The 16,268-nt window shown below is 42.5% G+C and overlaps 1 protein-coding gene across 1 annotated transcript in view; it reads right to left on the reverse strand.

Moving 5' to 3' along the window:
* Positions 1–16,268, reverse strand: part of IFT80 (intraflagellar transport 80) — a gene marked incomplete at its 5' end in the record, with an annotated part of 83,380 nt that overhangs the window by 56,186 nt on the left and 10,926 nt on the right. The window contains 2 exons of the mRNA XM_051990479.1: positions 11,799–11,867; positions 15,837–15,947. Of these exons, the coding sequence (XP_051846439.1) occupies positions 11,799–11,867; positions 15,837–15,947 (180 nt within the window). The remainder of the gene's footprint in view (positions 1–11,798; positions 11,868–15,836; positions 15,948–16,268) is intronic.

The following is a 16,268-nucleotide window of genomic DNA, read 5'->3' on the forward strand; positions in this document are numbered from 1 at the left end:
AAAGAAAATAAGCATATACTATCATGTTCATTTCTAACTCAATGGAATTTAATTCTCTAAAATGAAAAACTGATCTACAATTTTTCTTGTAACATGTGACCTTCCCAATTTCACAGTCATATAATGCAAAAATTATCAAATTTCCTTATTAACTTGCTAAACTATTGTTTATAGTAATAAAATACCATCATTTTGAAGGAAAACTATTAGGCATTATTTTTAAAAATCCTTTAAATTTTTCTTGATTTTTTTTTAACTATTAGGAATTTTTTTTTGCTTTATGTTCCATTTCAGTTAACACACTTAACTACATCTTGTTTTTCTAACTTTGTACACTAAAATCACGTGACCTTTTTGACATTTTTTAAGAAACCACATGCACCTGGGTTGGGTTAAATGTCAGACCCTTATCTCTCTGTAAAACAAATTATCTAAATTCTTTCAACCTGTGGAAGGCATTTTAAACCACAGGAGAAGAGGCAAAAAATGTATTTCAGTTGTTTTAAGGAAGTACATAGTTCAAATATATCATGTTTTTCACATCCACACTATAAAGAGAAAGCCCCCATTTTTTTCAGTTTTAGGAGTCCAGAAATGAACTATTTACTATTAAGTGTATACAATGAGATATATCATGAAGAATTACATACAATATTATTTAATTATGCTGCTTAATAGTGTAATAAATTCAAGTAATCAGATTTTCCCCCAGAATTGTACTTTAGTTTTTTTTAAAGTCTCAAAAATGACAATACCTTTATTTTTTGAAAGATGAATTTATGTGACTAAAAACAGCAACTTCTGGTGCACCCTATGCTGTCTGAGCCCAATCTCCTGGACCATTCCCATCTCTAATAATTCCAAAACACTCTTAATGCTGACCCTGGACACTACAAGACCCTTCATTTTCTCATCTTTAAAATGAGGAGAGGGATATCCTCCATTACACCCAGGTCCCAAGATTAAATAATATTTAGCAGAACTTGAAAAACCACTCCTTTGAAAACTGGAAATCCATGTGTGAAGTATGTAAGGCTAGGGCTTGGGCCTAGGCCTATGTCTAACTCCCAGATGGGGACACCCTCCCCCCCCTTCACCAGCGCAGGTCAGTCAACGTCTACACTGCTATTCAGGCCCTTCGAGGATTCCCTAGAATACATGAGGATGTGACTCGTCTTGGGTCACATGGCAGGCATGTTCATATAATAATGCTTAATTTATGGAACATTAGAGAATTATCTCTAATTTTTACATTTTACAGTTTTCTTTAGCTCTTAAAATCGCTCAGTTCTTCATAAAAGGTTTAATGTCGTTTTTCATCATTCATCTCACTAGCAATAGTGAATAGTGAAGCCACGTTCTTGTGAAAAGTCCAACTTTTATTCTTGAAAATCATGAGTTAGAAAGCATGTGTCGGTCCCAACGATCAGGGTCAATGCTTGCGGTGAAGTCCTTGTTAAACAGCAACCTGCAGCTGTTCTCTGTGTGGCCCGGAACCTAGAAGAGGAGCAGGGGACCCCAGAGCCCACAGACACAGTGCCAGCACGGGCTTTCCTTCCTCTGCTTCCAGGCCTTGAGAAAGCCATGGATGGTGCCTCTCAAGAATGGCACCCTCCCCTACCACGCTCAAAGGTTTTTGTGCTTCCAAAGCCATCCCTGGGAGGAATTCCTGGCCTGGAGAACCCTCCACCATAGAGCCAGCCCCAAAAAAACGGTCTCATCTGTCTCCTCTTCAGGAACTTGCCACTCATTTCTCAATCCCTCCTTCGCAATCTGGCGTCACAGAAACTCTTCTCCAAGGGCACCGATGCTCTCTTAATTGCTGAATCCTAGGACCTTTCCTTTGGTCCTCGACCTGGACACAATAACTGTTCCCCACCCTGCTCCCCCTGGACACTCCCTCCTCCCTGAATTCTCTCCAATCCAGTAAAACTCTCAAACACACTCAGTCCGCAGTCTCCTTTGCAGGACCAACATTTTATTCTGTGATGTCTCTTAGGGATCTCATAAGTCCCTGTGGGTAAACTATCACCTCTATGCAGGTGATGCGAAAATCTATACAATACTGTGTGTCAGATTTTCTGCAGTACGTAGGTCAGTTTTGCTAAATTGTTTTTCCCTCCCTTATTATAAGGAAGGATAAATAAGAGGAATACACTGGGAAATGTGGGTGATGGAAAAGCAAAAACCATCAAATTTCACTTTAAATATTTTAAATACACTAATACATACTAGACATGTTATGAATTAGCTCATTTTTTCTCCCTGAAATATGAGGCTAGTTCAAACTATATCATTTCCTATAAATGTCACTTTTACAATATCTCACCAATTGATCGCCCTCCCCCACCTTTGTACCTCACCAACGAGGCTCCTTATAGCTCTTCCCATCTCTCCTCCTAGCCCACTGCTCAAATCCACTTTTTACCACTACCAGAAAAAAAAATCTTTCTAAGAAATAGATCAGGTCATTTCACTTTTCTGTTCAAAAATTTTAGTGGTTTCCTCTTGCCTCTTGAATAAAGTTCAAATTTCCTGGCTTGACATTCAATGTTCTTCACATCTCAGCCCACATCTCCACAGCTTTATTACTCCCCTGCATGCACTCTGCCCTTCAGCCCAAATGGATGAATCTCTGAAATGGCCCCACGCTACAAAGCGCAAGCTACTTCCATACACCACGAGCCGCTTCCTAGGTCTACAGGACCTTTCTCCAGACGCCCTCTTCTCCCTCTAGAAGACTTCCCTGGGTGACTCATCAGCTCTCAGACTTTCAGTACCGGCCCTCTGCAGATGTCTCTCAGATACGCTTATCAAGCCTTAACCTCTCTCCCCTCCACGCTCCTATCTCTAACTGCCCATCAGCTATCTCGAAGTGGACATCCAGCAGCCATACTCAACTTGTCCCCTAGTGAACTCATTCTACTCTCCCCTCGACTCTCCCTCTCTTCCTGACTTCTCTATCCTGTCAAGGGGACAACCATTCTCCCGGCCATCAAGGCTCATAACCTGGGATCCTCCTCAACGGCCACTATCTCGATGGAGAAAGTCAGTCGGCATCTTTGTGCCCTTCACGCCATCTGTGGCTTTCTGAAGGTGAAGACAACCTCCCGGTGGGGTCCCTATATGGGCTGATGTACAGGTCTCGCCGCACAACTAGGCAATCCTCCTATGCCGCCCTCATCCCCTCACCAGGCAGCCCACCCATCCCAGCGCTCTCCCACTCAGCCGAGGCCCACTTTAGAAAACAGAGATTCCCTTCTCCTATCACCCCCATGTCTTCTGCCATGATCCCCTCACTTAGGCAGCCCTAATGTCTCTGCTGACTTCCAGCCTCGCATCCCCAAGCAGGGTCCAGCAGATCCCTCAAATTCCCCATGACCACAATTGAGCTCACCAACTTTCCTTAAGCCTGCCCTCTTCCACATTGGCACTGGCCCCCTCACAGCCCATTTGCCATCCTCACCCCATTCTGCTGCCAAGGACTACCACCTTTGTGCTACCTCTCACCTAGGCCCCTTTCTCCTATACCATTATGTACTATATTCTAGAGCCTCTAACAAGAGTCCCGATACAGTCCTTCAGTTCAGGCCCATCACCCCTTTCACCCAGTCCCCTACTGAGTCTTCTCAATGCTCCCAAAGCGTGGGTCCCCCTTTCTCACTCACAGACATCTCCTTTTTCCCTTGTCCCTAAACATCCGCCCACCTCACCTCAGACTTGGACTGCTGCATTACCTGTGGGGGTGGGAAAGGAAGGGCCTGTCCCTTTCCCACCAGCCCAGTCTTCTCAGAGCTCACTCCCTTTCCAGGACAGACCCCGACCTGCTCCCCAACCAAACCCTTTCGCCGGCTCTTTCCCTCCTCATCTCCAGGGGCCTGCCTTCCTGACGTTCCAGGGAATCTCCATTTCTGTTGCCTTCCCTTTGCGGGCCCATCCTGGGCGCACCCACTGCCTCTCCCATTGCCCTATGAGTTCTCTGAGGAGAGGGATCTTTTCTTCCTTCCTCCGTATCCTCAGCATCTGGGACACAGTTGATTGGCTATCACCCTTCACTCCCAAAGAGGACCAAAAAGACATTACTATGCTGGGGGGCAGCAGCGTGTGGCTGACCTCTTGTGGGCAGGTGTCTGTGCATTCTTTGTCAAACGGGCCCTCGTTTGGCAGGAGCAGGATGGGCCAAACCACCTGTGCTGGGCCCTCAGCATCCAGGCCGTCTCTGGCCAGGTGATTTTCAGACTCCTCCAAGGATAACTCAAATGGAAGCGATTCAGTTTACACCAGTTTGGATCGACATTGAAGAACATCGACCGACAGATGAGTCAGGAGAGACAGAGGAAGGCAGAAAGGTCCAGTTTAGGGCTACTGAGCAGAGGCTGTGCAAACACAAAGATACTACGTGAGAGTGCTGAAGGGAGAGAGCTCCCCGCCTCCAGTCTATAGCACCCATTGTTAAATGCTGCTCTGAGGGCTGTAAATACAAAAAGGAAAAGAACTCCAGGAGATTGGGAGAATGGTGATGTGATCCACCAGAATGAGGGCTGTTGCTTACTTGGGTGGTTTTTGAGGGGAAGATGGGCAGAAAAACAAACGTTTAGCTTTGCAAACATTGAGTTTGAGATTTCAAAATATCCAGATATCTGACAAACATGCTGTTGGGAGAACTGTAAGACTAGACTTACCACATCATCCTCCTAAATACTCCTGAAACAGGTTCAGGATGGAGTCAAAGGAGGTTTTCACTGAGGTTTTTTTTTTTTTTTTTCAGTCATATATGACTCTCCATACCCCATTTGGGATTTTCTTGGTAGAGAGACCAACGTGGTTTGCCATTTCCTTCTCCAACTTATTTTACAGATAAGGAAACTTAAGGCAAACAGGATTAAGTGGCTTGCCCAAGGTCACATAACTAGTAAGTATCTGGGGCCCCATTTGAACTCAGGAAGATGCATCTTCCTCACTCCAGGCCTGGTACTCTATCCACTGTGTCACGTAGCTGCCCCTTTTTTTTTTTTCACCTAGTTCAGTTTGCCACTATTCTTCAGCATCCTAATTGTAGAAAAATAGGGAACCACTACAAAAGCAATACAGGAAAGATTTCCCCAAATTTCAATGCTGTTCGATAGGTATAATCTTCATAATACATTTTCCCATTAACAAATAACTGCTATTGCCAACCCTTTATCTATTCATGGAGGGCAGATCTGGGATCTATTTCTAGCTCTGAGGCTGTATAATGAGACACAATTTCATATTCTTGGAATAGAAAATATCTATTCCATAAACAACACAGCTACACCTTGCTTTGAGGATGGTGACTGAATCTTGAAACTAGAATATAGGCATTAAGAGAATCTATCTCTGGTGCAGTAATAAAGCACCAGCCCTGAAGTCAGGAGGACCTGAGTTCAAATCTGGTCTCAGACACTTACTTCCTAGCTGTGTGACCCTGGGGAGAGGGACAGAGGGGGAAAGAAGAAGAGAGGAAGGGAAGAAAGGAAGGAAGGAGGGAGGGAGGGAAGGAGGGAGGAAGGGAGATAAGGAGAGAGGGAGAGAGAGAGAGAATATGAATATATCACACAGTAAGGAAGCAGTGAAACCTGGAGGACAGAGAGATGGGCTCCAAGCAAAGAGGACCCGAGTTCAAGCCTTGTTTCTGGAGCGTGATGGGTAACCATAGGCAACTCACCTCACCCAAAGGGCCTGAAGTAACTCTGGCAGCCCCTGCCAACCTATATCGCCGGAGGGATTTCCTCACCGAGGAGCTCCCTAACTCAACAAAGTCCCCCCTCTGAGTCCCTATCCGCCTTCCCCCTCACAGTCAATCATTTTTGAAATTGCTTTAGAACATCTGTACATGTGTATTGAACACCATCTGACAAATCAGGACATGTGGTTAATAGGAAACATTTTACTTTAGAAATGACACATTCCCCAGACATGCACACCAAGCTGCATCTCCATATCTAGATTCCACTACAACAAAACACAGACATTAAGACTTAGGGTGTGTCCATTTAGAGAATTGTTTGATGGAATTAAAGGGACATGCTGAATCTCTCTTCATTTATACAATTTTTAAAATGAGATTCTGCGAAATAAGAGTTCTCTCATTCCATTTCACAGATAAAGAGAAAAGATATCCTACTGTTCTCTGAACAAAAAAGATTGTGTCTGCTTCTTCTGTGACACATACGATGGTGAATAATTCCACTTCTAAGTTCATGTCATTCTCTCAATCAACAAGAAATCATTGTGTACTTACTATGTGCCAAGTATACTTTAAAAAAATGGCAAAAGAAGTTGCTATTTTTCTTTTTCAATGTTACCTTTATAAAAATAACTGGAAATCTGATGGAAATCCTCCATTTATTTTTAAAATTTATAACATAAAAATTCATTCATAGATAAGACATGCTAATTTTACAGATGAGGAAAATTATTCCTCATTTCTGCCTTCTAAAGGGTAATTATCCTGCTGTCACAGTCCTCTTGGAGAACGGACAAACAATAACACCAATACATAAGCAAACTGGAAAACGCAAAAAAGAAAGGGAAGACTTGTTTTATTTTTCATATGATCTGCATACTTATTAGGGACAAATCAAAAATGAGGTTCCAAAAATAAGCTATTCTTTTAGAAACCCTCCTTTCCTGAATTGTTCCAAAATTGTTTTAGTTTTTCAACTTATATTTTACTTTCAATTTGAATTTTTTCTTAAAACAAGTGATCAGACCCTACAGACTAGGAAGTGACCTTCTACAGAGCTTAACTTTCAATAGACTGAGGAACTTCAACACATCAGGATCTGTAACAAAATTTTAGAAGCTTGTAATGAAATTGGTGCTATCAGTGAATTTTCAGCAATAAAAGGAGTCTCAGAGGTGTACACTACAACTGTAAAATATTACCTATGTTGTCAAAATGGGTTGACAGCTTGTTGAGTTTTGCTGTCTTACTTGCCCCCTCCCTTCCATATAACTTTTAAAGCTATTTCTTACAATAAAAGGCTTATGGGGATGGGGGAATCCATACAGAAAGGAAGATGATATAAAAACAAAGATAGTAATATAATAACCATCTTTAAGGAACAAAGATAATGAACATTAAAAGAGGTAATTCTGATTCTCATCATTCTTGGGGGCATTTTTGTTATATTTGTCAAAATGTAATCAGTTGACCAAATTTTTAAAAACTCAACGCTTCTTTCAGAAAAACTGAGGTTTTAACCTTTTGACAAAAACTGACTCTAATCAAAATAACAAAGTGATAAATATTACAAGGGTCCTTTTTATTTTTATTCAATTTTAAGTTTGGCAACAATTTTTAGTCAAGTTATTTCATTTTTTATGCCAAATTTTAGTTTCACTCCTATGGGCGAAGGATCTCTTCTTCTTCTTTACTGAAGCCTCTAGGATCCAATCCTCAAAGGTCTTCCTAAACTTTATACTCACCCAATGTCAAACTTCTATATTTTATTCTTCATAATTTCTTTGGCTTTAAAACTAAACTTCTGAACCAATCAATATTTTTCCTTACATGGTTAGTAGATCACAAACCTTCTAGTGATGTTTTCACAAAAATAAACAAAAAAGGATCCAAATCATATTTTAAAATTCTGAAAAATTCAAATGCCATAATTGCATACAAAATAGCACAGCTATTTATTTAGCAGCCAAAAAGGGGGAAAAAAAAAAAACAAATTTCCAATTCAGCCAAGAGGCAAACTCAAATTAAAAACACTGTCAAATTTAAGTTTTAATTGTGGCATTTCAGACATTTAATTAAATAGAGTATTTTGTAAAAGACCAGAGTATTTTTATTGTTTCTGTAAAAACTACAGTGACACGTATGAAACAACAAGCTCAGTCAGAATCTTACATTTCCCTTGAGTGAAGGGCACGACCGCTGCTTTTTGTTTGAAAAAATGTCTAGTTGTAATGTTGTATTCTGTGTTGGGAGATAACTTCATTACTATCTGTGTGACATAATACTTATCAACAAATTTTAGAAAAAACCGTTAGGACGTGACCCCTAGTCCTTAAACTCAGAGTTAGCCATCTAGTAGACGTGGGCATGATAGCAAGGGAAATGTCCACGGTCGGTAAAATAAACTGCTCAGTGTTTACAACTGCCAAGTAAATTATGAAGTGAACCCTTTTAGAACAAGGGAGAAGTCCTTTAGCAACAACTAAGCAATAATCAGTGATTGATTTTCCGTTTCCTCACGAGGAAACTCTCCTCCCAGTAGTCTGGCCACCATTACCCGGTGCCCCGGGGAGGGGTCAGGAGGTCACTGCTTCACCCAGGGGTCAGAGTCTCCAGCCCTCAGCCAAAGGGAGCCAAGCTTTCCAGGGGATCAGCTGGACCCCAGATGACAAAGAGCACCATCACCTGGCCCTTCTTTTGCCCATCTTGCTATCACAGTCTGTCAGCTCTGGGATCGCAGACCTGGTGCCCGCAGGGCCTTTGGACATGGCCACCTGTCCTGGGGCCTTTCTTTTGCAGACACAAAACTGAGGTCCAAGAGTCCCTGCCCAAGTTAGGCAGGCAGCGGGCGACGGCAGTCCCCGCTTGTGCCGTGAGTGTGCTAGGCTGGCAATCCTGTCAGCATCCCTAAAAACTTGCCTGGGATGCAAGGCCAGTGAGCCACGCACAGCCAATGACCCTTCTGTCTTCAGCAAGGGGAGGCCCAAAAGAGCACTCAAGCCCAGGAGGATGACCACCAGAGACGGGCCTTCCACTGACCGAGCGCTTGAGAGGGAGCCAAAAGCAGAGCCCAGGGCCTGAGGCTGCGAGATTAGGGGCACGGGGTGACAAGAGCATGAGGACCCTTGCCCCAGGCCCTCACATTCGCAGTTTGGCGGTGGTGGCCATGGCGGCCTGGCTCAGGGGCTGCACGGTTTGCAAAGGGTATGAGGGGAGCATTTTAGAGAAGGAGCTGGGAATGGCAGTGACCAGTCCAGGCCTCCTGCAGAGTGAGGGACGGGGGAAAGAGGGGCTAGAACCCCCACTGCCGTCAATGGCAAGGAGCACCCGTGGGGGTGCCGAAGCAATAGGAAAAGCAGGCTGGCCGGGTGCTCTGGGCCCAGGGACATTGTATCACAAAAATGGGTGTGACTCCCTCATAGAGCACCCGGAGGGTGAGGGGGGGGAGCAGGCTGAAACACGGGGGATACAAAGAGACAAGAAATAAAAAGGGTTAGGAAACCTCTTTCCATCAGGCTTTTGTTTGTTTTGCGCCCCTATTATAGCAGCTTCCACATTTCAGGGAGACGTCATTTTGTTCGTGTCGGCACAGACCGCAGCCCCGGGATCCCTCACTAGGCAGAGCGCCTGGCCCGTGAGTGACCAAGCCCCGCTCCGTCTGTCCTTGGCCAGAGGGCCCAGAGCCAGCTCCTAGACCCACGAGGACCCTTCCAGAATGGCAGGCTGAGCCAAAGCTTGTTCATCACGGGCACGTGCTTGTCCTTTGACAGTCTGCTCCCTGCCACAAGAAGATACTAAAGATTTCTGGGGAGGATTCACTGCAAAACTGTGGGGAAAAAAGCACAGAGGCTACAGCAGAGCTGCTGGCCGAGGGCCTGGCAACAGCATCTTCGGCCCCCGGGCATCCATGGCACCAGGTCTCAAAGGTTTTTCTTTAATACAGGCACTCCACACTGGCTTTATTTCCAGGGAATGGTTAAACCAAAGTAAAAAATAAAATTAGAAAATCACTTTTCTAAAGCATTTAAATAGAATAATAAAGCAAGAGATCTATTATATGTTAAATATGTTCAAGGCATTGTGCAGTCACAGAAAAAGGAGAAAAGCAAAAGAGTCCCTGCCTTTGAGCAGCTTACATTCTAGTGTCTAATAGACATATGCAAACAATTGTGCACGTGCAACGACAGACGGGATAAACAGAAGGTGGCCTGGGCAGGAAGCTGCTAACGGTGAGAGCGGACAGGAAAGGCCTCCCGCAGCGCGGGATCTGAGCCAGGGAAGCCAGGAGGCAGGAAGCAGCAGGAGCGCCGCTCCAGGACAGGGCACGGCCAATGGAACGGTACCAGAGAGATAGAGCAGTGAGTGAGGGACTTCGAGAACGTGCAGAGGAGGGACGGAGGAGAAGGCTGCAGAGCCAATGGCCAGACACCAGCCAGGGCCACTCCCAGACCCAGAAGATGGCGACAGCTTCCTGCTCCCTATGTGTAACAAGAAAACCCCGACTCAGCAGAGAACTTGGTTCCTGTAGGAGGATTATGCTCAGGCAGCTGCCGAGCCCTCCAACTGCAACGAGCGAGCCGATGTCAAGAAGAGCCCTTGCCATGGAGCCAGATGTGTGCCCGTAGGGAAACCCTCTGAGGCGGTGCCAGGGCCACGATGGCCTCCGGCTGACTCAACGTCAGCAGCCCAGAGGAACGAAGGACAGCCCTGGGCCAGCAGGAAATGGCAGCTCCTTTTGTCCCTTTTCACTCTCCTGCCTCCAGCTGCTTGCCCAGACCAGCCCAAGGCCGAGCCCCCCAGCCTCCCTCTCTTTTCTGAGCGCCTAGGAGAGGCTGGCGCTGGGTCAGACCCGGAACAATTCTGAGTTCTGGAGCACCTGAGCTGAGAAGTCTCTAAACAGAGACAGGACAACGTGAAGCAGGAGTCTCGGACCGAGAGACAAAGCATTCAAACCATGGGGTCGAGGGCACCTGCCCACACCCCACAGGACTGAGATGGACGGCTCAGTGTCTCAGGGTCTGCTGGGTCCCAAGGGGCCTCACCTCAGAGGAGGGCATAAAGCCCAGGGAGCACTCGGAAACCCGGACTGCCGGGCAGGGGAGAGCGCCGGGCACAAAGCCCGATGGCAGAGGCGGGGACGTGACAAGAACATACAGCAAAGGAGCCCAGAAACTGCTGACTGAACCCCTGGATCTCAACTTCCCTCACGGTGTGGAGCTTTCCCAGCCTCAGGGCTAAAGCCGGCACCTGCCTGCATGAGCCAGATTTCTGAGTGACTCACGGGCCAGAGGGCTCAAGACCACCTAAAGATTCCTCCCTCCCTTGCTCTTCCAGGAAACCTCCACATCAGTTACTCTGCACTCAGCTTAGTAGTATAATTGGTTCACATTTTCCAAGTCAAGGGCAGCAAATAAACAAATAAAACAACGCCTTCTAGAGCTAACTCTGAATTTGGGATTGTCTCCGTATTTCCGTTTCCTTCCACAGATACCCATTAAGAACCAACTCCATCTGGTTTTTTTCAATTCACAAATATATCTGTGCCCTCTTGTTACTATGGCTATTCAGACGTTCATAAAAACCGAGAAGGGATGAAGGTCATTTAAAATTTTTTGAGGGGAGACATTCTCTGAATCTTTCCTAACTAATGCCGAACTAATTTTGACCACTGGATTTCAAAAATTACTGCAAAATCATTTCACAAAAAGACTTCTAAAAGGAGTTTTTAAGTTCCAACCAAAAATTATAAATGTTCATGGCATATGAATAAAGCTGCTAGGAAAGGGGTAAATTAAAAAGCAATGGAAAGAATTGAGGGTTTTTTCTTTGTCAGATCTACCTAAGCTTTTAATATACAAGATTACCATCTTTCCCCCTCCCCAGGTAATTGGGGTTAAGTCACACAGCTAGAAAGTGTTAAGTGTCTGAGGCCAGATTTGAACTCAGGTCTTCCTAACTTCAGGGCTGCTGCAATATCCACTACACCATCTAGCTGCCCCAAGATTATTACCTTTAGTTAAAAATTCTTACAGGATTTTTCTACTGGACAATTTAGAAAATAAAACGGTTGGCTGGTTATAAAACTTACCTTGCTGGGCTAAAGTTGATCTTAGCATTCCAGTCTTTGACCAAATTTTGACTTGTCCATCTTCACCGACTGTAAAAAAATTATGATTCAGTTACTTACAATCTCAAATTTTAAAAAGAAAATTTTGGTAATTTAAATATATACTTAAATGAAAGATGTAAAAAAATGAATAATTGTTTTTTTTAAAATGCAGGTACCTTTGCTTTTGCCAGAATTCCTTCTAAAAAATTACAATATACATTTAAAACAATAATTTTATTTAAAACATATATTATACCCTAAATTTCACTTTGTGACCCCAAGCAAGTTCTCTCTCAGCACTTTAGGCAATTCTCTTAAGTTGTAGAGAAGGTGCCAACCACCATTGTTTTGAGGGTTAACCAATAAGATTAGAGGTCCAATCTCTATCCTAAATTTCATAAGTAGACTTTCATTCACTAAAAAAAAAAAAAAAAAATCTTAGAATCAGATCTAAATACAAGGAACAAATTTACAATAGTTGCAAATCAATCTCTAAATAAAAATAAATAAATAAAAAAAAATCAGTTGTAGATACAAAGACTTTAAAGCACAAAAAAGGAAACAAGTAATCCTTATATATTGTAATATTGGTCTAAATCTCTTCAGACAGCCTGAAGGCCCGCAGCCCAGAGAAACCCGACATACTGGTGCCACAGTTGGTACCAACACTAGGTCAACTCAGCTTACTGTGCCTCTGAACTCTCAAACTCAAGTGATCCAACACCTTCAGCCTCACAAGTAATAGAGATTGCAAGGGTGCCCTCCACACCCGAAGCAGTAATTCTTTTCTTTCCTGATTTACTCACAAAAGGCTGCGTTTCAGCAATTTCATTTTTAGACTCTTTTAAGTGTTTGGATTTGGTTTCAGACTGAGTCTTCAAACCTTTAATAAACAAATGATCTCATTGGTAGGGACGTGTCCTCCATGAGTACAGATCTAAGCCTGCCTTCTTTTCCCACTAATCCTCCCCAGAGGGCCTGCCCAGCTCTCCAAGGCCTGCAATATCTTGATAACACTAGTACAACACTCAGGTTTCTCAGTTTCTTATCATCCAAACATTTGTTATTCTTTTCCTAAATGCAAGCCAGTCTGTCAGCCTCTTCCTAGACAAATAAACTTGTCTGCAGCACTTGTCCATGAAACACACACCTGACAAACCAATTCAAGGGACTTCTAGCCAAGACCACGTCACAATCTGAGCAATGGGTGACTACCTTCTGCAGACACCCAGCAGCAGAATTCCTCCATCCAAAGGGATCAGGAGCTTCCAGCCTGGGAGCTGCAATGGGCAGGAGCGGTCAGACGGGACAATGGCTGCGTCTCACCGATAAGGAAACCGAGCCCCACACGGGGCAAGTGGCTTAGCCGCGGGGCCCACGGCACTGGCCAGCGTACCCTGCCTTAACCACTACTCTCCCTGATGGCGGATTCGGCCCAAGAGCGGGGACGAAGCTTTGTGCACAGCGGACACGCGCCTAAAAGAGAGCTGCTGACGAGGGCCTGCATCTGTCCCTGCACTGAGTCAGACGGCTCCGGGAGTCACCCAACAACAGACACAGCCGATTTCACAGGATCAGCGCTTCCCAGTGGGGCAGCTGCTCACTTGTATCTTGCTGCTCTTTTCTCTGCCACGGAAATGACAGAGCCAACATGAACAATGGGAAGCTGACACCAAAGATAAGTGACAAGTGAGAACATGAACTACTTCAGTGAGTTCACATCACCTGGACCCAGATGAACATCCCCAGGTCCACCTGGAACAGTTGGCAACTGTGACTGGGGAGCCACTGCTTGGGGGGAAGGCGGGGGGGAGGGGGAGATCCTGGGGAGTACGTGAGGCTCAGGAGAGCAAACATCCCCATTTTTAAAAAAGAGGAAAGAACAGAACCTGCAGATTCTAGGCCACTGTGTGAATTTTAGGAGATGGGTTAGTGAACATTTAGGAAAGGAAGCAATAATGGGGAAGAGCAAGCAAGACTTTATCAAGAACAAATAATGCCAAACTAGCAACCCAATCGAAAAAGAAAGTTAAACTAGTCCATCAGGAGAACAGAGATAGCATTTCCCTGCTTAAGGATTTGATAGTATTTCATGCTATTCTGTGGACAGAATAGAATGATGACATAGCCACGTAGCATTCAAAAAATCTTGAAAGATGTCAACTGCACTACAAAATCACTACTGATTCGACCAAAACTTACCCCCCCCACTCCCCACTCCACACACAGAAAATTGGGAAGCACTTTGGCAAAAACTAGGCTCTGATCAATGTTTTACACCTCATATCAAGATATGCTCCAATTAGATATTTAACTTAGCTATAAAAGGTCATATCAGAGAAATTAAAGGAGCCAGAGAAGCAAATACCTATTACAGGTAAAAATTCATGACCAACTATGTGGGAAGTCATTGAGGATAAAATGGACATATTATTATAACAAACTTTTATTATGAACTTAGAGAAGAAGCAAAAATATATAATAGATTTGCAGCTTAATGAACAATCCTCTTTTGTCTATTTGGTATCTATTAACTTCAGAAGAAAAATAAAAACCAAAACCTTTTAATATTTTTGCCCACTTGCTTCTATAGATAAATTGTTATTTTAATTAGTTTTACAGAGAAGTACATTGGTATTTTTATTGTTATTTCATTAAAGCTATTAATTTACTTGGGAGAAAGCTTGGTCTTCTAATCCTGCTCTCAATTGCTCATTAATTTCCCTACATTGATCTTTTATTTACTTGTATTGATATAGCTTTCTAGTTATTTTTACATAAATCACATTTGTGTTTAGAAAAGTCAATTCCAAGATATACAATATGGTGGTTTTTATTATGAAATTGCTTAAACTTGTTTTACCCGAGTGTGAATGGCTGAGTTAATTCAATGTAAGATTCTTTCTTTTCATTTTCTTTATCCTCCTCTATTAAGGTATGTTTAATATACTGAGTTATAAACATAACAATATAATGGTTTCAGTTTAAAATATGATATCCTTGCCTTTGTTGTATTTTAAAATGCAAAAAGTTTTGTGGTACACCTATGTCCTCTTAATTTTTACCTGACTGACCAACTTCACTTCCTTTATTAATGCCTCTATTTTTCCTGTTTTGTTGTACTTGAAATAAATTTTAATACTTTAAAACATATGTTCAGAATAGTAATCTTTGTCTTTTACCTATTTTAATGGAAATGCTACTAATGTTTTTCCATCCTATATAAGGAATAGGTATAGGCTGGAAGCAAGAAAATACATTTTAATTGTGTTGAGGGAAAAAAAAATCTTCAAGCCTATCATGTTTTTATAGGTGCTTTAAAAATGCTCTTTCACATAGTAAATATATAGGAGAAAGCTAGTCTAGAGAGCCTATATACCCAAGCTCATCCTGGCAAAAAAGTGCTACCCATCCTTCCCATTGGTACAATTATATGCATTTATTTATTTTAAACTGTATTTTGAAGTACTGATTTATTAGATATGTAGTCTATTTGTATTTACTAGTCTCTGTATATGCTGTTTCCTCCTCACTGAATACAAGATCCCTGACAACAGAACTCTTTGTAATATCTACAAATGAGAAATGAAGTGGTTCCTGATTGGTGGAGATGGATGAACAAACTGTGGTACATGAAAAGTGAAAGAATATAAAAATTCAGAAAAACACCAATTTGTAAGGATTAGTAGAGAGTAAAATAAGCAGGGTCCAAAGCATGACCATCTTTACTACCACAGTGCAACACATAACAATGGAATGTTTAAAGCAGATTACTATACAATCAAGTTAGCTCTCTTCCGATCAGCAGAAAGATCAGGGGACTATTAGAGTAAAATATTTTATCTGTTGTCCAATGTGACCACTGTGACTTTACTTCATTGTTTGTGGAGTTAGCGTTGTTACTAAAAGGAAGGAATTATTCTGGGGAAGGCATACTTCTGGAAATTAGTGAATGGACACATAAAAAAATCAACAATTTTTTTAAAACATATATACTATTGTGTTAAAACAACTTACCTGTAATCAAAGCTGTTCCTTCATAATTCCATCTCCCTGCAAGTACAGCTCCACAATGAGCTTCTACACTTTTTTCCACTCTTCCTAATTTCGAGATCAAGTGAAATTTACCTGAACCAAAAAAGTTATATTTCAGAAATGTTTAATTTATGAAATTAATATATTGATACGATACAATTCTTTATTTGACATAAAGATTTAATATAGTCGATTCTGAATTATACTGAGCAAATATTTAATTTCAAATTTTTTCCCATGTCACATAGAATTCACAGAGGTTACAATCCCTTGCCATAGTTGACAACTGATTGCGGAAACATATTAATTTTACTATAATTAAGAAGGTAATATCCCTACAAAAGTAAAGGAATTCAATACCAGCACAACTATCAACATAATAACATTAATAAGAAAAGCCACATTGATTACATC

This window comes from Antechinus flavipes, chromosome 3 (genome assembly GCF_016432865.1).
Source record: "Antechinus flavipes isolate AdamAnt ecotype Samford, QLD, Australia chromosome 3, AdamAnt_v2, whole genome shotgun sequence".
NCBI lineage: Eukaryota > Metazoa > Chordata > Mammalia > Dasyuromorphia > Dasyuridae > Antechinus > Antechinus flavipes.